This window comes from Panthera leo, chromosome B4 (assembly GCF_018350215.1).
Source record: "Panthera leo isolate Ple1 chromosome B4, P.leo_Ple1_pat1.1, whole genome shotgun sequence".
NCBI classification, from domain to species: Eukaryota; Metazoa; Chordata; class Mammalia; order Carnivora; family Felidae; genus Panthera; species Panthera leo.
Window position 1 is genome coordinate 60492591 of NC_056685.1, and position 26854 is coordinate 60519444.

The 26854-nt window shown below is 40.7% G+C and overlaps 2 protein-coding genes across 11 annotated transcripts in view; one reads left to right on the top strand and one right to left on the bottom strand.

Moving 5' to 3' along the window:
- The window catches only part of PPFIBP1 (PPFIA binding protein 1), a 174241-nt gene that overhangs the window by 49685 nt on the left and 97702 nt on the right, over nt 1-26854 (top strand). For 4 of the 8 annotated variants that reach the window (XM_042946147.1, XM_042946139.1, XM_042946144.1 and 1 more), the window contains exon 1: nt 26043-26324. The gene's annotated coding sequence lies outside the window, so the exon portion shown is untranslated. Of the gene's footprint in view, nt 1-6088; nt 6180-26042; nt 26325-26854 lie in introns of those variants that run through there. The other 4 variants (XM_042946140.1, XM_042946141.1, XM_042946145.1 and 1 more) reach the window with 2 other exon arrangements.
- On the bottom strand, nt 128-25984 carry CB4H12orf71 (chromosome B4 C12orf71 homolog). 3 transcript variants are annotated; one of them, XM_042946153.1, is made up of 3 exons: nt 25896-25984; nt 24332-25013; nt 128-1543 (listed from the first exon to the last, which is right to left on the bottom strand). In XM_042946153.1, exons 2-3 carry the CDS (start codon nt 24968-24970, stop codon nt 1400-1402), a joined length of 783 nt encoding a protein of 260 aa, XP_042802087.1. In that variant the 5' UTR covers nt 24971-25013; nt 25896-25984; the 3' UTR covers nt 128-1399. The 3 variants fall into 3 exon arrangements, with proteins under 3 accessions (XP_042802087.1, XP_042802085.1, XP_042802084.1); XM_042946151.1 differs by lacking the exon at nt 128-1543 and adding an exon at nt 23292-23660 and having other exon boundaries at nt 25900-25984; XM_042946150.1 differs by lacking the exon at nt 128-1543 and adding an exon at nt 23292-23660.

Consider the following 26854-nt stretch of genomic DNA (forward strand, 5'->3'; position numbering starts at 1 on the left):
TGTGAGAACACTGTATGATGTACACTGAACCCTTTTAGAGCATAAGGATGGATTCCAAGCCATTTGTCCAACTTCAGATTTGCAAATATACTACAACATGTAATTTCTTCAACTCTTTAGTGTCTATTTTTTTTGGCTAAGAGCCTTCCCTTTCTTGTACCGCTTAACTTGATCTTTACTTCTATCATTAGCCCTAGCCTTGAGCTTTTTTTTCTGAGCATCCCAGAAAGAAATAAGTTTTTAGTCTGTTCATATGAGTTACTTTATACACAAAGCCGTGCTGGAATACAGATGTTTATGGTTGACTGGCCCTATGTAACTACCCAGACAGCCCACCCTTATGATTTAAATTGCTTCTCAGCTAAGCTAGTACTACTTGTCAGGGACCTTGAACCTAAAATTTGAAAATGCCAAGGGTCTATTTGAAAGAATCCATTCTTTGATAACAAAGTCTTCTTGAGGAGGCAAAATGCACTTCTGGAATATTTAAACAGTGAAAATCAATATGTGATTAAATGCCCAAATGAATGAATAGGTCGAAACACTCAATCCCGTTGGCAGTGAGAAAAGGAGAATACGAGAGATTTGATTGAGCAAGACAGGAGAATTTGCTACAAATACGGTTTTGAGCATGGTTAGGCATCAAACTAACTTGTTTGATTGTAACGCCTGCACTCTGTTTCCAGTCACAGGGAGCCAGGATTTTGGACATAGGCCTAAACAGCTCTGAAGTGCGTGGTGTAAACCTCTATCCCATTTGGGTACCCCTGCAACTTTAGGCTCTCTGTAAAGTCATTTTGGATCCTGTAATCTATGTCCTGTAGCACTTTCACACCTTTAATATACAGCTTTACTTGAGTCTTTTGAGTATCTCTTTCCCCTGGGATTCTGGGGATCCAGTACTCACATGAAGTACAAGTTATATCCCACAATATTGAGCACAGAGATTTGGCCTTTGCCGTGGATGTGGTGTTGATAATAGAAGAGAAAATGGAGCACAGAGTGAGTATGGCTCAGAAGCAGGAATAGAGGTGATGTGAGAGGGAGAAACAGGCTATCCTTGTTACATGAAAGACTGAAAATAAAAGGGGGTAAGATTTGAAAAGTAGCTAAGGGATAAGATGAGAAAGGTCTTGAATGTCAAAGTCAAGGATTTGGTGTTGACTCTGTAGACACTGTGAGCCAATGAAAGACTAGCCTGACTGAAAAGATGGCTATGACCATCTCTATCTAAATGTGAAGTTGGTGATGAGTAACTTGGCAGTACATATATTTTCCCTTTGTTTTATTTGGATTGTGTAAACCTGTCTTTCAGTACAAAAGAGCACTGGGTTACATCTAGGTGACACATTTCCTCCAGACATCCTGGTGAACTTCAGGAAGTGGTGGGGATGATTCACTAGGGGACATCTTCCTGATCTATGCAGCGATTGGTATCTGGACACAGTTGTTCTTGCCAGGCTGCGAAGAAGTCTTTCCATAATTTCTGTGGATGTTTGCTCTGCCTTTTCCCAAGACTTGGGAAACCAAGCACAGGATGAGACTAGATGGGAACAAATTTGGAAGATTTAGGGTCCCTGGTAAGTCTTTATTCAGAAGGCTTTTTGAAAGTCCTAAAGTGTCTAGACAGGCCTTAGCTTACCAAGGGGAAGATAGACATTGGTCAGTTTGGTTCTTTGATTACCTTGGTAAAAAAAAAAAAAAAAAAAGAGTATTTTGGATTTTTATATTCCCCATACCCCCACAGTAAGCCTAATCTTAGAATCAGAAGATTCTTGCAAGTCTGTGGAAGTCCATTATATAAATATATATATTTATGATATATGTATATATGATATATATATTTATGATATATATGTGATATATATCAGATATATACCTGATATATCAGATATATCTGATATATATCTGATATATATATATGATATATATATATATATATATGATGTATGTAAATAAGTACCTTATTTTAGGTACCTTATCCTAAACTGTGCAGAGGTATACTTTACTGCCTTTTCCTAACATTTCTAACCTACAAACCTGTTGAGATTTCTTTTTATTATCTGTAACTTTTAAAATTATTATCAGTATAGCACAGAGATTAATAATACCAGCTCTGTACCCAAATTGCCCAAGTTCTGATCCTGATTTTTTCACTCAATAGCAATGTGACTTTGGGCAAATTATTTAACTCCCCTACCTCAGTTTCCTCATCTGTAATATGGAGATAATCATTTACTTTGAGCATTTTTGCCAGAATTAAATGAATGAATTCATTGTTCATTTACTAAAAGTAAAGCCCTTAGAATGGTCCCTAGTACATAAATTCCCAATAAATATTATCTATTATTGTAAATGAGAAAATTAAAGCAGCTAAAGGTCAAGTGACTTAGGTAGTTATCTAGCAAGATGGTTAAACCAGGATTAGTGTTTCTTATTTCAAGATTTAGTCAACTGAGTGTATTTAACTGGTCGACTGTACTATACTGATATAGAGACCAGAGGTCAGGAAATTTTTTCTTAAAGGGACAGATCAGTTAATAAGTATTTTATACTTTGCAGGACTTACAGTCTCTTCTACAACTACTCAGCTCTGTCATTGTGTCTTGCAGAAGCTGTAATTGATAAGGTATGGCTGTGTTCCAGTAAAACTTTATTTATAAAAACAGGTTGCAGACTGTTTGTGCAGACCTATGCTTCAGATGCTTAAGTTATACCTGAATAGAGACTTTGCATTCCATTTAGTTTTAATCTATGAAATAGGTATTGCTGTGGGAAAGGAAGGCAGAAGAAAAAACAAATTTCCCTACAGCCCATTGACAAGTTCTTGAGACAGGCAGAGTGACATTCCTCTGCAAGCTCAGGTGCCTTGATGACACTTTGCTAGGGGCAAAAGGGAATCTGAACTTAACATTATCCTGACCCTCAGCATCCTGTAAGTCTGTCTACTTGAACATATAAAAAAATCCTTTGGAAACCTCCTTTATGTCTGCCCGCCTTCCCCTCCCCCTCCCCACATATGTTGGCAGTCTTACTGCAAGCTTATGGCCCCCTGATACACATCTGAAGGCCCTCAGATGAGACCTTTTGAGTAATCAAAGGGACCGAGTTTTTACCAAACAGTAGTAAATGACCTTTTCCAAGCAATAGCTAGCCCCCTCAAGGTCCTGGAAACCTTGTTTCCAAATTCTTTGGAGGAGGCTTACCCCCTCCCAACTTGAAGCTATATAACCAGTCATCTGACCCAATTCCAGTGCAGCTCTTTCTGCCCATGGGTTCTGTCCCTGTGCTTTAATAAAAGCACCTTTTTGCACCGAATCTCAAGAATTCTTTCTTGGCTGTAGGCTCTGAACCCTAACACCTCAAACTACAACCCAGGTATTATTATAATAAGCAATAACTTCGCCTCCAAATGATTATGTTTAATGGGTTATTCTCAGTTGTGATGGTCATGCTTGAGAAGATCTAAAGGATTTAGAAAGTCACCAATAGTAATAAATGTGTTTTCCCATCTCAAAGAGATGTATAGAAGTTGCTGATGTAATGGCCTGGAGGATTTTTCTTAGAATTTGAAATCTGTGATTTGGGCAGGATGATAAGGGTTGTTTTATTAAAAGAACACAAATACAGACTGTTGTTTGGTTTTTTGTCTTTTTTTTTTTTTTTGTAATTTCTGTATAGGAAAAATATGTGAGTCAGATAACATGCTATTTGTAATTATCCTTGTCATTACACAACAGGTTTTTGTGCTAGGAATGTTGTTTGCATGGGTTTGGATGTTTTTCTGGCTTACTTTTCAGTTTAATAAAGTGTTCTTTTTAAATTAAACTTGTCAGTGAACCTTTTTTGTGAGTGGCTTTGTTGGTTAGTTCATATTTATAACTTACGTCTGTTTCTGAGGAAATGACTACATTCTCTTGCATTCGATCAAAACTGTGTAACAAAGGACATCTTTGACTTACTTAAAAACAAGGCTCATGATGGAAACTCAAAAAACCCAATGGTTCATGTTTATAAATGTTTTTATGTATTCAGTCTTGGTTGGGCCAAATAATCAGAGCTCTGTGCAGAGGGAGGGATTGAAAATACTCAGTGCTTCTCAATTGAATAGAATCGTCTGGAGCAAGTTCAGGGAACACTTTCTTACAATTCTCTTTAAAATTTTTTTTATTTTATATGTTTTGAATTGGGTCTTACAGAATATAGGTATGTATTTTTTTCTTCTCTTTAAACCCATTCCACTGATTTTTCTGTCCTCATTTGTACCTGATAGGCCCTGACCTATGGTGAAGTCTAAACCTTGCACGTGTAATTTCTAGCAACGAGGCTGATGGGGATTGGGAAGGGGCCTGGGGACGTAGCTGACTCACAAAAACCCTCTGTGTCTTCCTCCCTGCTGGAGGCCTCTCTTTCCCCACCTCTGGAACATCCTCAGGTTGTCCCCACTGTAGTCTTGTCCCTCACTGTTGATCCCTTCCTTCTGCTGTTGGTTGCAGGGCGGGACTTGAAAGCACAGGCGAGGCTCTTGCCTGCTCAGACCCGGGTTGACCTGGGCTCTGGGACCCCGCCTAGAACTCATATTCCCCCACAAAGGCCCTGTTAGAAATGGTGTTTTCTAACAGGATTTTGGTGTGATGATGATTTTATATCTGTTCGGTTATGAACTCATTGGGATTTTCTGTGCTAGTTGCTAATGTAATCATCAATTTCAGCCCTTTCATGAGTGCTCAAGGAAACCCCTTCCCTAACCTCAATCTTGGATCTAAGTCTACAACAGACAAGAGAGAAGCTGCTGTACTTGCTGCCACACGTCACTCACTCCTGCCTTTCTCAGAAGCACCTGTGGAGTAGGGTTCCTAAACACTCATGTGGAAAGCTGTTGACTAATACAACTGTTTACTTTTGGAGCACAGACTAGTCTTAAAATTAGGCTGGCTTATGCATGCATCATTAATCGCTTAAAATTCACCTGGATTGGTGTGTCTGTGTGGGTCATACATGAAGCCAGCTTTAGGGGAGACAGAAAGGGCAGATGCTTACCTGAGTGGAGAGATTTTTTTAAGACAGCCACTATCCCCCATTCATACCTGAAATTCTGTTGTCAGTAATGCATTTTATTTCCGTGTTAAGCACCTGCCTCTTTTGAAGGTCTTTTTCAAAAGCAAATGTCCTTAGGAAGGATATGCGTTAAGCTGTTTGAGCCGCAGATCTGATCCTATTCTTTCCTTCCTTCCTTAAACATCTGGGGTCACTGGCTTCTCAAAAGGACAGAGTAAAGAAGGAAGGAACCACACTGCTCCTTCATAATTTTATCCAGGACTGGCTCTGACTATATATAGATTTGAGAAACACATGTAAGGTAACATATCTGGTATTTAACTTGGAGATACTTTTGCTTTCTCATTTGAGTAGTGAGCACCTCTAAAGGAACTTCTATTCCTAAATATTCCTTAACGACCAAAATATGTTATTACTGTAATGGTGAGGATATACATGCCCATACATATAGTACTGGGAATTTTTTTTCTATATTTGTTATTTACAGGAGGTAAGGAAATCAGTCAAGTCTAATTGCAAGCCTATAAAACGGTATATATGTTTCTGCCATATTGTCTGCATATTGATTGGTCTTGTTGGACAAGAAAATAATTTCCTTTTTTTTTTTTTAACCTTAGCCACCAAATATTGTCAAGTTATGATTCGTTCATTTACTCAACAAACATTCATAGAGTACCTAACGTGTGCCAGGTACTTCGTGCTATAAAAATGAATGATGGTGGTTTTCTGCTGAAACTCGGGCTTCAAGGAATATTTGAGGTTGTCCAGCAACTGGGGAAGTAAGGAAGAAGGAGAAGGGAATGCTGGGGGCAAGGGGAGGAAAAAAGGGGGAGGAAGCAAAGAAAGAACTGGAAGGAAGTTAGTTAAATCTGTTGGTCCTTAACACATTTTCATGTTTTTAATTACACATGTGTTATCTAGTTTGATGCTCTTTGCTTATACAATACTTGACCATCTATAGGCTATATTTTTTTCTGGTGTGCTATAATTTGAAATTAATTTTATCTTTTTTATATTTGTTTCTTTTCAGTATAGAAGAATTTTATGGATCAGTTTGCTAAGAAGCACATGGAAAATTTGAAGAGCTGAAGAAAATCACTATTAAACTTGCTTTTAAAAATGTGAGTAAACTTTCTCCTCTGCATTATTTATTTCCAACACTTGTAAAGCCTGTAATTACCTTTCTGTATATTGAGTGTGTAAATTTTTTCCCAGTAGTAAAGTTACTCGACTGTGTCTGTCTATTCATTAAGTCTGTGACAATTGATGACCCACCCGCCTCTGGAAAAGTTTTTCAATTCTAAAAGTGCTATGACTAACATAGGTGACTGTAGAATTTAGATGTGTTATGGCAGTCAGTGAGCAAATCTGGTTGGCAGTGAGAAGAAAAACACAGACCTGCTAGCACAGAAAAAGTACCACCCTCTTCTCAATCCTTGATGGCTCTTTGTCCCACAGACCATCTCAGTGCTGTATTGGAGCCAGTGAGAATTGGGTCAACCCCTTAATGACCCTGTACGTTTAGAAACATGAGGTGCTTTCACATAAGCTTATTTACTCTCTTCCTCCTCGTTATTCTTGTTCAGTAATAATAATACTTAGCTATTTGTTGAGCATCTTCCAAGTGATAGGTACTTGATTCATTCAATTCAGTCAGTATTCATTTAACAAATACTTTTTCAAGTGTTTGCAACGTGCCAGTCACTGTTCTGATGCTATGACCTTATACTGTCATGGCAATCTTGTAAGGTTGGAGTTAATATTTCAGTGATCTGCATGAGGATACTAAGGTTCAGAGAAGGGTAGGGAGTTTGCTGACCGGCACACAACTGCTAAGTGGCAAAACCCAGTGTGTGAATTTGGTGCTGACATTTTTTGATTGGCCATATCCTGTGTAAGTGGTGTTTAAAATGCTCTTCTTGGCACTGCTTTTGGTAGGAGACTAGAACCTTCCGGGTTGTATTCTTAACAGGAATATGATCCTAATCCTTCTAAAGTTTGGCCATAGTCACAAGGAAGGAAATTAGAGAAACATCCTCCCACTTTTGAGAGGTAGCTTTGGTACCTAGATGGGGAGTTAAGAGATAAAATGTCCAGTCCCAGACCTTCCATGGATTTCCTGTGTGTCCTTGAGATAGTTAACATACATGGGAAACAGTTACTTTTATTTATGCCAACTGAGGAGAGCAGACCAGATGTTCTCTGGGGTCTCTTTCAGTCAGCTCTTTATGGAAATAAATTATGAAGGAAAGTGCACAAATCATAAGTGGATGGCTTGAGGGAATAATTGTCACAAAATGGACACACCTTTGCAACAGCACCCAGATTAACAGAAAATTGCCGGCACCCCAGGACCCTCCTCTTCTAATGTTCCTGGGGATAACTGATTCCATGATTTCTAATGCCGTTGATAAGTTTGCTTGTTGAAAAAATTCTTGTGAATAGAATCATGTACTATATATTCTTTTGTGTCTGGCTTATTTTTCTTACTGTATTTGTGAAATTCTTCTACAGTATTGCATAAGTTTGTTTTATTTCATTCTCCTTGCTCTTAATGGTATTCAATTATATATCTCTTTTAAAGTTGCTGGACATTTAGGTGCTATCCAGTTTGGATGAATAACGAATAGTGCTTTGATGAATATTTTTGCACATATCTTCTGGTGTTTGTATTTTGTTCAGAGACTACTCAGTGATTTAGATTCTGCAGATCTCGGGAGTGATGTTGAACTAAATAAATGTCTTTGGAAGCAGTCAAGTTGATTTTAGCTAGCCAGGTGATTTGTCTGGCTCAGCCTGATGGTCTAAACATGCTAGTCAGAAACAGATAAAGATGCTTTTGTATATTGCTCTTGTAGATTGAGAGTGTGGCCAGGTGGAAGGCTTCCTTGATACGTGTGTGGTGTGGTAAGGCTTGCTCTCCTGGCAGAGAAGGGCTTTGGTTGGGTCCAGGAAATGGTTACAGAGGGGAAGAGGCAGTAAATCCAGAAAAGAGAGATGTCTGGGCTACCCTAGAAATGATTAGGAGATCTCATCAACCTGATCAAGGACCTTAAAAACTGACAACCCAGGGGAAGAATCTGTATTGTGAGACTGAAGAGTTTGGGGAGAGGAATAAAGAAATAAATAATGAGGGGCGCCTGGGTGGCTCAGTCGCTTAAGCTTCTGACTCTTGGTCTTGGCTCAGGTCACGATCTCATGGTTCATGGGATCGAGCTCCACATCAGGGGGAAAGCTGCTTGGGATTATGTCGCTCTGCCCCTCCCCCACCCACTTCCCTCTCCTCTTCTCAAAAATAAATAAATTAAAAAAAAAAAAAGAACCATTGTTGCAGGCAGGCAGGCTGAATCTCAGAAGGAGCTCTCAAAGCATTTTCTGAACGAATTTATTCTAATGTTGGTCAAATTTCTTTTTAAGTCTAATTTTGTTTTGAGGAAGCTTTGAAAAACCAGTTCCTACTGTATGAATCTTGAGCCGACCCGGACTTAATCAATAGAATTACCAAACTAGGAAACAAATGTATTTTCCAACAAATGTGGGGTGTGGGCTTGAGGGTCTTGCCGTGCGACCATTCTGTGTTCAGGTCACAGCTCCTGCCTCTTCCGACCATCTCCCCAGGTTAGCTCTTTCCTCTGTAAAGTAGGGATATTAATGTGCTTACCTAATAGGTTTGCTGTGACAGTTTACTGCCGTAATGTCTGCAATGCATTTGGGTGTGTTGTACTTGTACGAAAAATGACAGCCATTATTCTTACTATTTTTCTGAATCTTCTTATGGATGTTGCCTGTTTGACTCAGTAGCTGAGACTTCATAAGAGTTTTCAGGTGATTTTTTTTAAAAACATAAGACTAGCTAGTTTCTTTTTTAAGTATGGTGAACACTAATAAGTATTTTCCGACTTGGCTCACCTTAAACTGAAATCAGAGGAAAGATGAAAGGAAACATTTGTCCATGTGTTGTTGGCCAGGCCCTCCCCAGGATGAGTCAGTGAAGACACTGTTGGTTGTTGGAACTCCTTTACTCGGTTAATTCAAGAAGAAGCCAGTGGAGCTGAGATTCATGGGGAAGTTGGGTCATTTCGGACAAAGGAAAATCACAATTTTTGTTGGACTCTCAATTCTTGGCAGGCATTTTGCAAATGTAAATAAGGTGTCCTTATTTACCAGGGGACTGTGGTGAGAGGCTCTGTGGGTGACTTACTACATAGCACCACACCCATCGTAGGGTATGCTTCCCAACTGGTTGTGGTTGGCCACGTCTTTTCACCCATTAGTGATTCTGTTCTAGCTATTAAGACATATGGTATCGATTAAGCTTGATTTTGCCCTCGGTGAGATTATTTTTATTAAAAAAAATTTGTTTTAAGTTTATTTATTTTGAGAGAGGGAGAAATAGCTTGAGCAGGGGAGGGACAGAAAGAGAGGGAGAGAGACAGAAACCCAAGCAGGCCTCTTGCTGTCAATGTGGAGCCCGATGTGGGGCTTGAACTCACAAGCCACAAGATCATGACCTGAGCCAAAATCAAGAGTCGGACGCTCAGCCAGCTGAGCCAGTCAGACGCCCCTGACCTCGGTGAGATTATGATCAAACAAATGAATAATCTAGTGTTCTGAAAAAACTTTTAGAGTGATTTGAGCAAGGAGAACAATTTACCAAAAACTCTGAAATTCTACTTCTGACTTTTCTAATACTAGCTTTGGCACTTCTGGTATATCCTTTGCCATGGGCCTCTGTTTCCTCATCTATAAAATCAGGAATAGTTTAGATTGGTACTTTGAGGCAGAGGGGAGTTCTGTGAATCCTCTAAATGTCATACCTAGTTTTGGGGTGGTTTTTTTTTTTTTGTTTTTTGTTTTTTTTTTAGGGAGAGTATGCGAGCAGGGGAGAGGGGCAGAGGGAGAGAGAGAATCTTAAGCAGACTTCACGCTCAGTGTGAGATCATTGACCTGAGCCAAAATCAAGAGTCGGTTGCTCAACCTACTGAGCCACCCCAGCGCCCCAATATTTATATTTTTCTAAATGCTAGATTCTTTGACAGGTTCATTCCATGTCAGAGGATCCTTTGACAGCAGATGTTGGTACTTATGATAGTAGATGAAGGAGCAGTTTTAAGATATGACCTAAGTTCACCAAATAGTTACTATCCATAGCAGATAAAACATTAAATGACTAAAGTGAGGTAACTGATTTAAGGTTGTAAGAGTATATCTACATTTATTTTCACAGCAGCATTTGCTTTAACAAGCTCTAATACACATGCTCTATTCATGAAAGGGTGTATATATATATCAACTACACAAATATATAAGACATGTATTTAAATATATGGCATAGCTAGGTTATGAAAGCTGTATTTGGCTTTCTCTCATATCTCTATTTAAATTCCCACTTCCCACATTACATCTTTGGGAGTGTCACCCTGCCCCCAAAATTGGGTTTGTTTTGTTGTTCCTGATGTCAAAGCAAATATTTACTAAAAAACATTGAATAATTGTCATAGAAATTAAATATTGGATTAATTAAATTAATAAAATAAGTACCAAATAGTGTTATTACTTATTTTTTTAAGTTTATTTATTTGAGAGAGAGAGAGAGAGAGAGAGAGAGAGAGAGAGAGAGAGAGAGAATTCCAAGCAGGCTCCACATTGTTGGAGCCAAGCCCGATGTGGGGGTCGATCCCATGAACTGTGAGATCTTGACACCTGAGCTGAAATCAAGAGTCGGACACTCATCCGACTGAGCCACCCAGGTGCCCCTACTTAATTATTACTTTTAAGTTCCCACCTCGATCCTCTTATACCCAGGGGTATCTACATGCAGCTGATGCAGGAGGGCATATAGGAAAGAATTAAACCAAAAACTTTGGGATGTTTGTACTTTCCGGCATTTAGATGTTCTGGCAACTGGCAAACAAGAAGTATCATTGTCTCAGAGCCCAGGCAACACCCTTCTCTCTACATTGTGCTCATGGTTCTTGAGGTCACGGGATGGTGGTGGTGAAAGCTGTCTGGTTATGCCACTTTGGAAGCTGGATGGACCCAGGCACAGGAATGAGGTGGGGCCTCTCATCTGGCTTTGTTACTGCCCTGTCTTCTTCAGGCTGAGGAAGGCCGTGGGACTGTGCACTTTATTACTCAGGCTGCTTATATAATCGCTGCACCTTGTCATGTAGTGGTTTCTGAACAGGCATTTTGTAGCCTCTGAGATGATGTTGGCCCTAAAGAAAAGCAGCCCTCGTAGCTCTGGCCCTTTGGGCTCTCTTTCTCCATACCCTGGTAGTCTTGTTCACTTTATCATATGGGGTTGATGTTTTCTACCTCCTGGGTAATTCTCAAAATACTGCTTGGGATTGGCAATCTTATTTGGAATCATGTGTCACATATGTGTTTTGTGTTTTATTGGTTCGTTATAACTTGAGACAATATGTAAATGAATTTCTTTCCATTAAAAGATTTTTATTTCCATTTTTTCCCCCTCTAGTGATCTCTCCCTCTTTTACCAAGTATCTAGGATCTCCTTTACAATCCAAGGGGGATGTGGTTGGGGTTTTAGAACTATTCCTTTAAGCAGAGGCTTCCTTTGTGTGTGAGGTGCAATGGAGTTTGAGGGTAGCTTGAAGCTATTTGCTAAGCCTTAGCAGTCTTTATTCTCAGTTGCTTTGTTTTTTCCCTACCCTGTTAGGAAATTGGCAGTCAGTGACTGATTTTTTTTTCCCCTCCTTAATACAGATATGCAAGGGTGTAACTTGGAGAGAAAGGAAATGTTTACACATTTTGCAAATAAATAACCAAATCATGTGGAGGGTGTGTGTGTGTGTGTGTGCACATGCATTGGCTCTATAACTGGACAGGTGGTGCTTTTAAGTGCTATGTGTTTGTTTAATTAGAAGAACTTAGCACTTCGGACGGCACTTTGGGCATATAGTTTCAGCAGTTTTTTAAGAAGGAAGAAGGTCCAAGGGAATTTTGACTCTCATTTAGTGGATCTATGGTTTAATATTATGGCATTTTTTGAAATGGATGGTTCTGGCATCAGAGTTTCAATTAGCCAAGGCTCTCCATGGCTTAGGGGGCAAGGAAGTGGGAGAAGGGATTTCAGTTGTTCCTAAATCTGTTATTTAGCAGTAGCTGGAGGCTTTGTGCATCATAATCAAAGAAATGAGGTTGCGTCCCCAGGGTGTGTTCTGTGTTCCTGGAATACCCAAATGCTGCCTTCCCCCTGACGAATCACAGCCCAGAGCTTGTTCAACCTAGAGGAGAGTTAAATTAGGGGTGTGGTAATTTACAGCCACTGTAGCAGGACCCATTTAGTCTTTAGGCAAAAAATAATACATGCTGTCTCTTAAGAAATTATGGTAGATCTCAGAGCTTGAGATAGCTTCAACAACTTGCTATTACCTCAAACTCCGGTATAATCCCTCACCAATGACGGACTCCTCAGTACCATGCAATAATTATATTTGTCGTCTGTGTTTTAGTTTGTCTTTCAAAACATGAGTTGTCACTGTACCATCAGCTTTTCTTATTTTTATATTTGTTTTCACTTTATTCCTTACCTTCATGGTAGTCATTATGTGCTTGGTTTTAGGTACGTGGCTATTTGATACTGGGATATTAACAGATTTTAGAAGAAAAGGTCATCAGCTGTCTTTCTGGGCTATTCTGGGCATTTTGTACTATATTTATTTTGGGTCCAGCTTTTCCTGCCCTTGATTTCTGATTAGCTGTTCCTCCTCCTGGCCGTGGCCTCTCATCTTGCTTGGAAGCTTTTCAATAGGTCTGAACTTGGATGACTGTTTTGTTTAACAAATAAACTTGATGTCAACCTTGGGGGGTAGAGAGAGACACAGGATGGAACTCTGTCCATTAATGCTTCTGGTTCTAATGCAAGGAATTCCTGGAGCAGGGAAGCTAGTTTCCAGTACACCAATTTCCAGAAGTTGTTTCCTGCTTGAGGAGATTAGTCTTTACAATGGGAAACGTGAATCCTGGGCATTTGCAAAAGTTTTGGATGATTTGTGAGATTTTATTTTTTTCAATGTTTATTTATTTTTGAGAGGCAGAGACAGAGTGTGAGCAGGCAAGGGGCAGAGAGAGAGAGGGAGACAGAATCTTCAGACAGAATCTGAAGCAGGCTCTAGGCTCTAGGCTCTGAGCTGTCTGCACGGAGTGTGATGAGGGGCTCGAACTCATGAGCTTTGAGATCATGACCTGAGCTGAAGTCGGAACCTCAACCGACTGAGCCACCCAGGTGCTCCTGATTTGTAAGATTTAAATGGTCTTACTGTCTGTAAATTTTTAAAAATTAAAGAATGGATTATTTGCTTAGAGAGGTGGGCCTTTTGGTTCTTCATAGTCTGAATTGGTCTTGACTGAGGTCTGGCACAGAACACCCCTTTTCAGAAGCCTGGCACCCAGAGACGGAGCCTTCTGTGTTGTTGGGAGAGTGAAAAAAAGAAGTATCAAGCAGGAAATAAGTGGCCTTCAAGGAGTAGTGGGCCTTCAGACATAAGACCTGTCCCAAGAAGAGCAGAGCGACAGTCAAAACACCTGTTTGCGTTGACCCACAGTGCCTCCTGGCCTGTTGACCCTTTCTCTTTCCTCCCCTTGTTAGCCAGCACAAGCAGCAACACTTCTCTGTGAGTCTGTGTGGAGTGATTTTAGAGGAATAGAAAATACCGAGTAATTCTAATGGAATGTTGTAGGATTCAGAAAGCGATTTCTGCTTCCTTACTTGGGGGTCCTCCTGGGTCCTCAGAAGGTAGAGCTGAAAAAAATCAACGTGTTATGTGTGCTTGGTTCTTTGCACTCTTTAATACGATACAGTCGATTCTCGTTATTTGTGGTAGTTACATTCTATAAGGTCACCGCAAATACTGAATTAGCAAATACTGAGCCATTGGCCCTGGTGGGTATATAAGTTTAGGTTCCTGTGAGCTTCTGTCACATTTTCTCAGTTGATGAATGTATAGTCTTCATCTCTTTAAGGCACCTATTTAATATTGTTGATTCATTAACAATGAACTCGCAATCAACAGTGCTATAACATATGCCTAAACAAAGCTTATCTAACACGTCCGTTTTTCTCTGCAAGGCACGTCACAGCCTCTTTCACTTGGGAACACTAGACAGCACCTCAGCCCTATAAACACTTGTTTGTAGTATGAATGCTGATCTGAAATAAGAAGGGAGAGCATTGCTTTATTCACCTTCAGCTGGGACTGTGTTCACAGGCAACTCAAATTTTTTACTGCTCTGTGCTTGTCCAGGAATGCCCATGAAAACACCATGAGTACTGATTTGGGGTTTACAAATACGTTTTTGTTAGTGGGCAAATCCACAATATCTACTGTGTGACATGAGAAAAGTAATCCCAATTATTGTGGCAGGAACCCTTTTCAGTCCAGCTCTACAGAGTGTGTACCAAACCAATCATTTAAGGTAAAAATGAGTTTCAAGTTGGTACTGTGACCACTATCCAGAACACATTTTTAAACAGCGTCTGCTAATATGAAGACTGTTAAGGACAACTTGCCCAATTGGTGATTCCTATTGTTGAACAAGTGACAACACTATAGCCAGGCTTTGAACATGTAGAGAAAAGGAGCAATGGCTTGTGTATCCCCGTGTCCTTGACATGAAAGGTAATAACGGCCAGCACATAGTGGAACCCCAGTGGGTGAATGAGTACTAAAATGAACGAAGGAAAGAGCGAGGAGAAATCTGCTTGGTATTATCTGACAGTCTACTTCAGGGCACCTTTGGAATCTGATGCAGCTTTTCAGCTTAGCTGACTTCCTGCCTCCTGCATTTATTAAATTAACTCATGTAAATGCTTACTAAATGTCAGAGGAAGTAGAGTCTAGGAGCTGGGGTAGCATGGGGGATATTGCAGCTGGGCTGAGAGCGGAATAGGAGTACCGCCAACCATACTGAGAAGACTACTTAAGGGCTAAATCAGCATTTGATTCCTTCTTCCATTTCACCACGAAGCCTGACTGGCAGTTTCTTTCTTGGGTTTTTTGCTCATATTCCTGCTACCAACTTCTCTCCTCTTCAGTCCTCCTTCCACACTGCTGTTATTAGAAGCCTTTCTAGAACATGATTTACTCATCTCAGTGTCTTGCTTCAGAATTTCATTCTCCTCGTAAGATACAATTCAAAACTCCTTAGTGATCTGGCTCCATCCCTGCATTTCCAGCTTCTGTCTCTTACCCTTGCACTGAAGGACATCATCCTGTGCTTGGCGGCGGAGCTAGACTTTTCACTGTCTCCCACGCATGCCCTTTAGGACTTTTGGCTTTTGCACAGTGTTGTTGCCAGTGTTGTCTGCTCCTCCCAGATCTTCCCCTGTGCTGTGTCTGGCAAGATGTCCATCCCCCCTACAAGTATGAGCTCTTTAAGGGAAAGGTCTATCTAATCATCTTTGTGCATAGCCTCTCAGCCTGTAGCATGTTATGTTCCGTAAATGTAGTTGAGTGGGTGAATGAATTTAGACATTATCTGGAGGATTCGGAAATACGAAGACTTAAAAAAAATCGTTTTAAGTAAAAACGAGAGGATAGAATATCAGTTTGTACTCAGACAAATAGAAAGATGTGACAGTTCTCTTGTTAACTAGCTTTGTCTGATGGGTAAAACTGAGCTTTTCCACTCAGGAAACATCTACACTACACCATGCTCCCTGGCCCCCAATATAAATATCCAGGAACTAGATTTAATTAAAGTAGAAGCTAGTTAAATTTTATATGAGAGGAAACAACGTGCAATTTCAGATATTATCTGTTGCTGTTATTTCCTGCAGATTAACCATTCATTTCACCAAATATTTATCACGGAGCTACTATGTCCAAGAAACAGGGCCAGGGGCTTTGGAGCATGAAAAGAAAAGATAAGCAGAACACAGGGGCTTTTGTCTAGTGGGAGGGAAGGACATGAAAGCACATTTCTGTAAAACAGGATAAAACGTACACTTATTACAGGTAGTGCTGTGGTAGCACAAAAAAGGGTGAGGTTATTTCTAGCCTGCTCACTTCTATAGAAGAGCTTGAATTTAACGTGAACCTGGAAAGGGTGCACTTGGGAGTAGGTAGGTAGCAGGGCAGAGGAACACGATTAGGGTGGTTCCAAAGAGAGAGGACAGTATAAGCAAAGACGCCGAGGCAAGAAAGTACAGGGGATAAGTACTGCAAGGAGCGGGATGGGTGAGTGCAGAGCATTGTAAGATAAGACTGGAAAAGTACATCAGGATCTTATTTTAGAGGGATTTAATGACAGTTTGCTTGGACTCTGTTCTGTAGGCACAAGGAGCTGTGGCAGAATTTTAACAGGAAGATTTTAAAAAGGAAATATGTGACAGCAGCCAGCAACAGCTAAAATTTGTAAGCAGATCTCATGTGCCAGGCGCTTTTTCTAAATCCTCACCACAACACTTTGAGGCTAGTACTGATAGGATCACTTTTGACAGATAAAACGGAAAGCCCAGAGAGGTTAAGTAACTTCCCAGGATCCATAGCACATAAGAGGTGGACCTGAGATTTGAAGCCAGAAAATCTTATTTGTGAATGTGGGTTTTGAACCTGGGATTGAAGAGTAGGACTCAAGGAGTCTCTGAACTTTTCTCAATTATTTGCAGAGTGTTAATATCTATTAATGTATACCTTTGTTTAAGACAAACATCTCTAGCTTTAATCCTGTAAGTTGGAGCACACCAAATGATGTGAATAAAGACTGGAGCAGCGCCCCATTTTGCCCTCACGAATCCCCAGTATGTACCATGCATCGTATGGTGATGGTGTGCTTACGCTGCTTCTTAGATTGGAAAAAGAACACTCTCGCACTGCTCAAAATAAAAGGAACTGTCAGAAACCATTTGTAAGAATTATTAGTACTATAAAGTGTCAGGCTGTTCCTTGGTTTGTGAAAAACAGAAAATGTCCAACAAGTTTTGTTTTTTGTTTTTTTGAAGGTAAACATGAGCTCTCCAGGCCCTGGAACTTGGGATAACATGAAAGAGAAGAGAGCTAGCTGTCCATTGGGCAAAAATCATTCTTTTAAATTTCAACAAAAGCTAAGGGCACAGCTAAGGGTGGCTGTGTCAGTTAAGTGTCCGATTTCAGCTCAGGTCGTGAGCTTGTGAGTTCGAGCCCCACATTGCATCAGGCTCTATGCTGACAGCTTGGAGCCTGGAGCCTGCTTTGGATTCTGTGTCTCCTCTCTCTCTGCCCCTCCCCTGCTTGCTCTCTCTCTCTCTCTCTCTCTAAATTAAACATTAAAACAAATTTAAATTCCAACAAAAGCTAAATAAACTCTGGAAATCTGAAATGTTTTTGAAAAATGCCTAGATATTAGTCTGTTTTCAACTAGATCAATTTTTTACAGTTAGAAGGACTTATGGGATGAATATTTACTCACCCATGAGACTGAAAATTCCTTGCAGCCCATGGTGAATCCAAAGGCAGGTGCCAGTAGGAATGAATGAATCCAGATTCAAGAATTGCCTAGCTGATATTATTTGAGAAATCAATACCTAAGTTTTGCTTAAAGATTTTAATGCTTTAATTATGTACATCTTTAAGATACTCTTATCACACAAGTATAGCACATGTAATACTTTAAGAGATCTGGATTCCCTACTTGAATTTTTTGTAATATTTTTCCCATCTTTGCTTTCTCATCTTCTATTTCTATTTTTTTTTTTCCTGGTCCATTTGAAAATAAGCTGCAGATACCATAATACTTTACTTTTAATTTCCTAAGAATCAAGGACATTCTTCTACACAGCCACGATATTCTTATTACCCCTGATAAAATGATATATAGTCCATATTCAGATTTTTCCAACTATTAAGAAATGTCTTTTATCATAGATTTGAGAATTTGGTCAAGGATTCAGTGAAGGGTTATGAATAGCAGTCAGTCATCATGTCTCTTTGGTCTCCTTTTTGAACTGTCTTGTCTCCCTGTTTTGTTTCTTCTTATTTTGTATTTCACGATGTTAATATGTTTGAATAGTCTAAGATGGCAGCCTAGAAGAACGCCTTATGTCCTGGATTCATCTGACTGTTGGTGTCCTCAGATTAGATTCAGGATAAACACACATTGCTAGCAGCAGTCCAGTGCTTCTCAGAAGGCCCATGATGTTGGTTAGGCTAAATTTAATCACTTGGTTAAGCTGGTGTTCACTGGTTCTCTCCATTGGAAGGGTACCTAATTCCCTTGACAGCTAGTACTCTGCTGGGTAGTTCTTGGAGAGCGTGTGCGCGTTTTGTTCCCCAGTGGTCGTTCACCCAATGGTTTTAGCATTTTTTTAAAGTTCTTATTTAAATTCCAGTTAACGTACAGTGTAACATTAGTTTTAGGTGTACAATTTAGTGATTTGGCACTTGCATGCAACACCCGGTGCTCGTCCCAACCAGTGCTAGCATTCATTTTTGATTCTTATGTGAATCAATTATTACCATGGTGGTTTCAGTAGAGTACTAACTGAATTGTTGATTACTTTACTGGAGAAAAATTCTCCTTTTCATCCCCATCCCTGTATGGGGAGAATCTAGGCCCCAAAGACAGATGGTAGTGGAGTTGATGAGAGGGGAGCATAAAAACGACTCTCCAAACCTGTATTAACAATGAATGTGTCCAGTGTTTTCCTTTGTGTTGAGTGCATGGGTAAGTTCTATGAGGAGGGAGGGATCTCTTTAGTTTTGGAGATTCGCACTTAAAATAATCTTTATTGATGCAGGTAAGGAAGAATGAAGTTAAATTGTCATTCTGATTTCCTTCTAGACTAAGAGAATTCAGTAATAATGAGATGAATTTTCATTCAACAGCCACAACCTGAGTAGATATTTGATGTCTCCCCTCCCATTTGAAAATGCCTCACAAGTATTTCCTGATGAAATACTTCAAGCATATTAGATTGATATCCAAAGGGCATCAAAACCATGAAATTCCTTGGAAAGGTGGAATAGTAAACAAATTGTTTAGTAAGGGGATTTCTTGATCTAGGTTTATAATCCTTTTGGGAATTTACCCTAAGGCTTTTGTACCCACACACTCATGACTGGCTCACTCAGTGGTTTGGTGTTATCTGATGAGGATCTTATTTCACTTTTGAAAGCAGGGTGTTGTTCTCTTTGTTGGGGTCTGAGGGGGTAGCAGGAAAAGACGGACTCCATGAAGTGCAACATAAAGCCTCCCCATCCATCTTGAAATTAGAGAGCCCACTGCATGGAATAGAATTTCTTCTACTTGTCACTCATAATGAAAAGACTTATTTTTGAAGCAGTTTGTTTAAGCCTCCTGCCTAAACAAAATCGTTCTTAACTATTGGGGTACAAACCTTACCAGACAGTCTTGTGAATTCATGTAGAATTTGTTCCATTTTTCCTTTTTTTTGTTAAGAGGATTTGGGCCACTGTTTTTGTAACCAGGTAGATGTAGACCTGTGTGTCCTCTGGAGCCATGAACTTTAATATTCTGTTCTTTAAATCTGGATAAGATGGTTTTGCCCTTGTTTTGCTGGTATGGTACACACACTTTTCTCTCAAGGGGATCCTGCTAAGTAAGAAATTGACATGGGATGATGTATACAATTTTACATTAGTCTATCTGATTCTGTGTGTGGAGGGAGCGGAATACCATCGACGTTTGCTTGATAAGCTTTCCCTGTATTCTGGCTCATTATGATGTTATAGATTGTAGAATATGAATATTTAAGTTAAACTGAGCTTTATGGGTTTCAAGGTTGAGTAGTTCACTTGAAAGAATTGTTTTCATTTTGAGATAATGGGATCCCAAAATGTATTGGTTAAGTAGATTAGCATGTGTCTGATAAGTGCAATCATTCTAGCTTGAGGTTATAGCAAAGATTGTATCTTTGTATGACCACTTCCATTTTGCTCTAGGTCCTTTTGATGTATAAGTGGGCCTCCTAAAGCCCCAGCTCCACGTATGTGACATAAAGCCAATAACCTGATCACAGTTTGGCATGTAGCCAATAGCTTCACAGCATATTTGACACGATGATGAATGAGGAGGTGTTGAAATATTTCCTGTTTTTAAACACTTGGACTTGGTCTCTGAGATGTTGTATGATAACGCCAAAGAATATTTAGAATTCGAATTCTTTACAAAGAATATTTGTTACAAAAGCTTATAAAATACATTGTTTGAATTTTAGAGATAGGTTCATACCTGTCAAGCAGGTTTATAGAACACCAAGAATTAAGCACAAATATGTAAGATGTCTTGCTAATGAACAGGGCTTCTTATTCACTGTGGGCAGTCTTTTGAGGTAGCTCATGTTGTTTGAGCTTTTCTTGGAGCTTGACTTAATTACTAGAGAAAGTTAAAATAACAGAGCCCTGATTACGAATGCCACGATGGTAGGGGAGGTCATCTTTTAGGCGTATCATACATCTAGTCTAAAGCAACATTAGGGCTCCATGTGTATTTGTTGAATTAACATTTCAGATTAATTACTGAATCCCTCTGGTCTTAGATTTCTCAGTCTGTAGGTCACCACTTCTCTTGGCCTTTCATGGATTGCCATTTTCTTCCTGTCTCCCGCTTTCTACTCTCATTCCTGCTCTTAACCCTGCTTGCCGTAACTTTTTTTTTTAAACTGTTTTCTTTTTTTTTTTTAATGTTTATTTTTTTGAGAGAGAGACACACATGCACACAGACAGAGATGAGTAGGGGAGGGACTGAGAGAGATAGAGACACAGAATCGGAAGCAGGCTCCAGGCTCCGAGCTGTCAGCACAGAGCCTGACGCGGGGCTCGAACTCACGAACCGCAAGATCATGACCTGAGCTGAAGTCAGATGCTTAACCGACAGAGCCACCCAGGCGCCCCAGCTTGCCCTAACTTTTAACTTAACGAATAGCAACTCTAAGCTGTTATATTTCACTTTTCAAAAAAATTGTATAGGAACAAGTTTAAAGAAATAAGTTATATTCAAATCATTTAAAAAATGTTATTGAGACAGACCACTGTGTACCAGACACTGTATAGTAAAAAGGAACCAAGAAGTTGGTCTGTAGGTAAACTAGTTGGATGAAGAGAGCTGAAAAGTACAAGTCATGGTGTGAGGGTGGCAGGATGGGGACTGGGGCCCAGCTTAAGGAAGGGCACGGTCAACTGCACCTGCCAGGGTCGTTCTTGGCTATAGTAACCTGAGAGCAGCATCTTTAAGGGCAAATTCCCCAGATAGTGGGGGGAACTTGAAAAGGCAATGGGGGACATTCTCCAGGGAATGACGAAGGTAACCCCAGGGTTTTGTGTGTTGGCCCCGAAGAAAAGTACAGGTGTTCCTTTGGGGAATGTGGTGAGAATAGATTAAAAGAAGATCTGGAAAGGGTAACACATTGTGAATGCTACTAGATGTGGTGTGTATGCTGCAGTTTGGGAAGGAGGTACACAGGGGGATCTGGAAGGAAGAGAATGAAAATCATGGACGGGTGCAGTAATGGTACCCAAAGTCATGGTGAAGTCAAAGAGCGAGTGGAGGTGGAGCAGCGTGTTTGAGTGAGCTACTCAGATGGGAAGATGTTCTCAGAGAACAGAGAAGTGGATAAAGTGAGGAGTCTGCCTGTGAAGAAACTCAGGATGTGACTGTGAACATATATTGCTGAGCATATATTGCTGTTGTTTGATTTCTTCCCTCCCGTTGTGCTGTCATTCCTTAGGCAATATCATCCCCAGTGTCTCTCACACATGACCAGCCTCAACTGCACACTTTAACACTACACCAGTTTATCCAGCAGTGTAAAGTCCTCCACCTTATTAACTGTCCGACTCTTGGTTTTGGCTCAGGTCATGATCTCACAGTTCGTGGGTTCAAGCCCTGCGTCGGGCTCTGTGCTGACAGCTTGGAGCTTGCTTGGGATTCTTTCTCTCCCTCTCTCTCTGCCCCTTCCCTGCTTGCTCTCTATCTCTCAAAACAAGTAAATAAACATTAAAAAAAAAAATGTCCTCCACCTTAAACTAACCACATTTGTAACTGAAGCAACCTTATATATGAAACCGTTTAAAATCCACCTCTTCACATTTAATTATTTTTTAGTATTCAATGGGTACTTCATACAGACAAAACGTATCACCCGTAATCTTTTTATAGTCATGTTTGCATGGCTTTATCTCTTAAATAATAAGCTCACTGAGCCCAAGGATTGTTTTTATAAGTTAGAAAAGTACTTGGACCTTCTACGTGCTAAATATTTGTGGAAGGAAGGGAGAAGGAGAAGGAGGAAGGCAAAAAGGGAATTACAATTGAGGGAAGGGAGGAATTTGAGGGTTCTTGGGTAAATCTGTGAGTGAATAAGGAGGAGGTAGTGGTCCTGGGGAAGCAAATTGATAACAGTAACAGGGAGAGGTCAGGACAAAAGGGTGAGAGGTGAGCACAGCTTTCCTTAAAGAAGTTGAAATTCAGAGGAAAGTTGAATGACAATTGCAAAGCCATTGCAGAAGGTATGGTGGGGAATGGGCTGGGAGAGGACTTGGTTGAATCAAGATCTGCTAAAACCCATACCTTTTGGTAAGTATTGCTTCTGTGTGGGAAATATTTCAATGAGAATTACTCTTAAGCTCTCATTCTTGGATGTCCCTTGGATTGAGGTTTCTGGGGAGATCCTCTGGAGAATGAATATCAGCAGCTACAGCAAAATTATGTATTAAGTGCTTGCCTTATCTCCTCAGTTCTCACAACCCTGTGAGGTACATATTACTATCTTTCTCATCTTATGAGTGAAGCAGTGTAGACCTAGACTGGCTAAGTAGCACTCCCAATTCTCTGATTCCTCCTGAGTGGGCCACTTACTCTAGCCAACACAGCACAGTCTAGAACCAGTCAGGTCCCTGGGGAACATCACACCTGCCATCAGAAATCCTGAAACACTTCCAATTGAAATCTGTTTCCTGAGTGACTAAGTATCCTCTGCCATTTGCTCAAGCCCTTGAAGTTCAACCCAAACCACACTACCGTCTTGGGAATCTGATGGGTTATAGTGTTGCCTCCTGAAAATGGGCATTTGGCTTAATATTTAAAAAGGTTAAAATATATAAAAATAAAAGAGGGTAAAAATAGAGTAAGGATGGGGGGCAGAGGAGAGAAAAAGAATGCCTTCAAGTTAGGAAGGGTAATACTACTTAAAATTCACAGAGAATATATCTCAGTCTTCTAGACAACATCAGCCTGAGTCAACATGGTGAGCTGGAAGAGGAAGACATGACTAATAAGAACATGTGTTTACTGGAAAACAATTAACTCTTGGAGATTGTAGAATAGAGGTTATCTGGCGATAGAGGGTGTCCTAATTCGAGGGAATCTTGGGGTTGGATTCTCTTGCCTCTGTGAGAGAGTCTTTTCTTTCGTGCCCGCTGATGGGGGTGCTCAGTGGCCTCCTCCGGGTGTTGTCTCCCGAGAAGTGAGGAGAGGATTTGCTCCCTCAGCCAGTGGAAAACCCACCTCAGGTTCACACAGGAGATGGCCTGTGTGCTGGCATGAGCACCCTCCTTCTCTGGCTTCTCTGGCTGACCCGATGAGACTGAGGAGGTGTCTAGAGTGCTTGTCCTTTGGCTGTGAGTTGCCTGGTTTGTCATCTGCCAAGACAATGAATGAGTTAAAGACATATAATCTGGACAACAGTGGGGCCGATATGTACCCATTCATGGAATTGAAATCCTTCTATCAAAAATAATCCAACTGTAAAGGCAAAGTGTTTTGTTTTTGTTTTTGTTTTTAACATTTATTCATTTTTGAGAGACAGCCCTCACAGGGGAGGGGCAGAGAGAGAGGGAGACACAGAATCTGAAGCAGCCTCTGAGGCTTAGCAGGCTCTGAGCTGTCAGCAGGAGCCCAACTCAGGGCTTGAACCCAGGAATTATGAGATCATGACCTGAACCAAAGTCAGACGCTTAACTGACTGAGCCACCCAGGCCCCCCCATGTAAATGCAAAGTTTAAATCCTCATTAATAATTAAACACACACATATATTTTGGGTGGTCATCTTTGTTAGTTTTTTTTTTTTTTTTTTTTTTAACTTTCCTACCCTCTTTTGTCCTTCAGTGCTCCTCGGTATTTCCCCTTCAGCTCCACCCTGACCCCTTTCCTTGCTGTTAGCCTTCTCCCTCCCTCTCCTGGCCTGTCAGACACCAAGGGGGTGTGGGCCTGCTTCAAAGCAGGTAGTAATACTCCATGTGTTCCAAACTGGTACCCCCAACCCCAACCAGGTCTGTTCCCTTCTTGCCTATGGGGCATCTCTGTGCTCACCTCAGTAAGTTCGTGTTCCTGAAGTCTTAGAGGAATCTGTGGAAACTGCATGGTACCTCTGTGTTGGCAGGGGTTGGGCAAGTCTTGGCAAGTATCATGTTCTTGATGACTGACCTGAGCTCTATCTGGAGGGGAGCTGCTGAACAATTGGAAATCTTCCTCCTGAGCAGATTCAGGGAATGCAGAGCCATCATCATCATCTTTCTGATTTTCCAGAAGTTTCTCAAGCTTTTGCACAAGACCGTCCAGTTTGCTGAGAGTCAGTTGTGTGTTCTCTTCAGGGTACTTGTCTACCCACCAATTGACTCCATTTATGTCCCAATTAACTATGGAATCTGAATTGTTAGAACCCACATCAATGTCCCAGGCCAGGGTGATGCTTAGTTTGCAAAACTGCTTTGGGTCGTCCTGAATTTGGTCTTGTCTCCTCAGGAGTCTGCCTGTACTTTCAGTTCTCCATGTCCCTTGGATAGGAGGGACAAAGATTGAAGGACCCTTGGAAGACACGTCTTCACGGGAGATGGTTTTCTTGTAGGAGGTGTCTTCACAGGGGAAATAGCCCACAGAGAGGCTCAGGTTTGATTCAGAGCTGCAGTCTGTAGAGTCAGTTCCATCATTGCTAGAGGATGAGTGTGCCATGGAGTTCAAGAGCTCAAATCTCAGGTGTCACCTCAGGAATCTTCTAAAGAAAGGAAAAAAAAAATAGGTGGGATTAGGGGAGAAGAAGAGGGAAGTTCTGATGGTTGAGCAATAGCATTATTCATTCCTTTTTCTACTTGTGACTATCCCATTCTGGTAGAAGTTCATCCTTTTTTTGGTCTTCTTTAATGAAGGGCAAAAAAGGCCACCCCGTCCCTTAAAAAATTTCTTTCTTTGTGTCACAACACTTTTTACTAAGCCTTTCCACCTGATACCGCTCATCTTCTGTCTTGCTACAGTTGAAAGAACTTGAATTATAAAAGAAAAAATGATCATTGTATAAAATTTGAAAAACACAGAAAAGCATAAAGGTGAAATTAAATATGCTTATGATCCTACTGTCTAGAGATATTGATAACCATCACTGAAAACATTTTGGTGGACTTCCTTTTCTTTATCTGTACATGTATGTGTACATGTGTATTTGTACATATGCATACACACATACACATATCTAAATGGATGCCACATCAGCTGTTGAAAGTGAGATTGTTTTATAGCATACCCTAGAGTAAACATATATATGGCTATTCTGTCATTTTTAACCACTTTCTTATTGATCATTAGGTGATTGTTGTTTTAATAAATAGATCTTCAGTAAACCCTTTTGTCAATAAATCTTTGTGTCTCTCTGTCTATATATTTGTGTGGATTTATTGGACCAAAGATCACACACATATTAAAGCTTCCTGATAGTTGATATCAAATTGCTTTCCAGAAAGGTTATAGCCATTGAGATGCCCATCCTCCCACCATCTGTTGGCACTTTTTAGCCCAGTTTTTTTTGTGATGCCCCTGGTAGGTAAGTGGGGGTGGAAGAATTACGTGGTCGCACACACGTGCGCGCATACACACACACACGTACACACGCTCTGTCATGCCCTCCTCTCGTGGCTGCCCACATGAAAAAGGCGCTGCCAATTCCTGAGCCATAAACTGGGGATGTTAAAAATCCTCAGATCCCAACTGTCAGAGGCTACAGGTCCAACTGCCAAAAGTCTGTGTTCTGAGACTGTTGGTTACTATGGCAACACAAGGACCTAAGTTATAGTCAGAAATGTGGAAAGAGAAAAAAAAAGGGATAGAAATCCACAAGGGCTGTCTCCTTGCTTCCAAACTATTCTGTGCTCATACCATCCTAATCTGAAGAGGATCCCTCCTGAGGGCAGAAGGACAAAAGTGATGGCGGTTCCTTCCTTCTTGCCATGTGGGTGTGTAAGATGGTTCCTGTCTTAAGGGAGTTGAGAGCCTATTTGGTGAGACGGACATAAACCACCTGTTATAGGACAGAATGGTAAGTGTAGCAACAGGACTTAAAAATAATGTGGGAGAATAAGAGGAGGTGCCTCATGCAGCCAGGGTGAGATTGGGTAGGGGTATCAGGAAAGGACTCCAGGAGGAGATTACTTCTGATCTGACCATTTATGGGGGAGTAGAAGTTAGTGGGGTTAAAAGGGGTAGGGGTCCAGCGAGAGGGCCTTCCAGAGAAAGGGGACAGCTTGAGCAATGACACCTGGCTGACAAACAGCCGACTGTGTGGGGAGATCAAGTATGATGAGGTAAAGGGGAGTCAGTGAGATCATGGAAGGCCTTCAACCCCTGTTAGGGAACTGGGATTTTTTTTCCTGTAAGGCTGTACTTAGGGTGGTGGTATTCAATTATCAGGCATTCTTCCAGGTAATTCAAAATATATTGAAATACTTGGCATGATTAAAACAAAATTTCCAGTGGACTTGGCAGGGTAGATGTTATTGGTTGGCTTTCATGAGAATGGGATCAGTAGGTTTGTACTGGGTTGAGGAACGAATGAGCAGAAAGGAAGTG

What these genes read in the sequence shown, in the direction of transcription:
- CB4H12orf71 (XM_042946151.1), bottom strand. Translation starts at nt 24,970, where the DNA reads ATGGCACACTCATCCTCTAGCAATGATGGAACTGACTCTACAGACTGC. An exon ending in AGGAACACGAACTTACTGAG is followed by an intron (nt 23,661 to 24,331) that starts GTGAGCACAGAG and finishes TTGTCTTGGCAG; the next exon opens with ATGACAAACCAGGCAACTCA.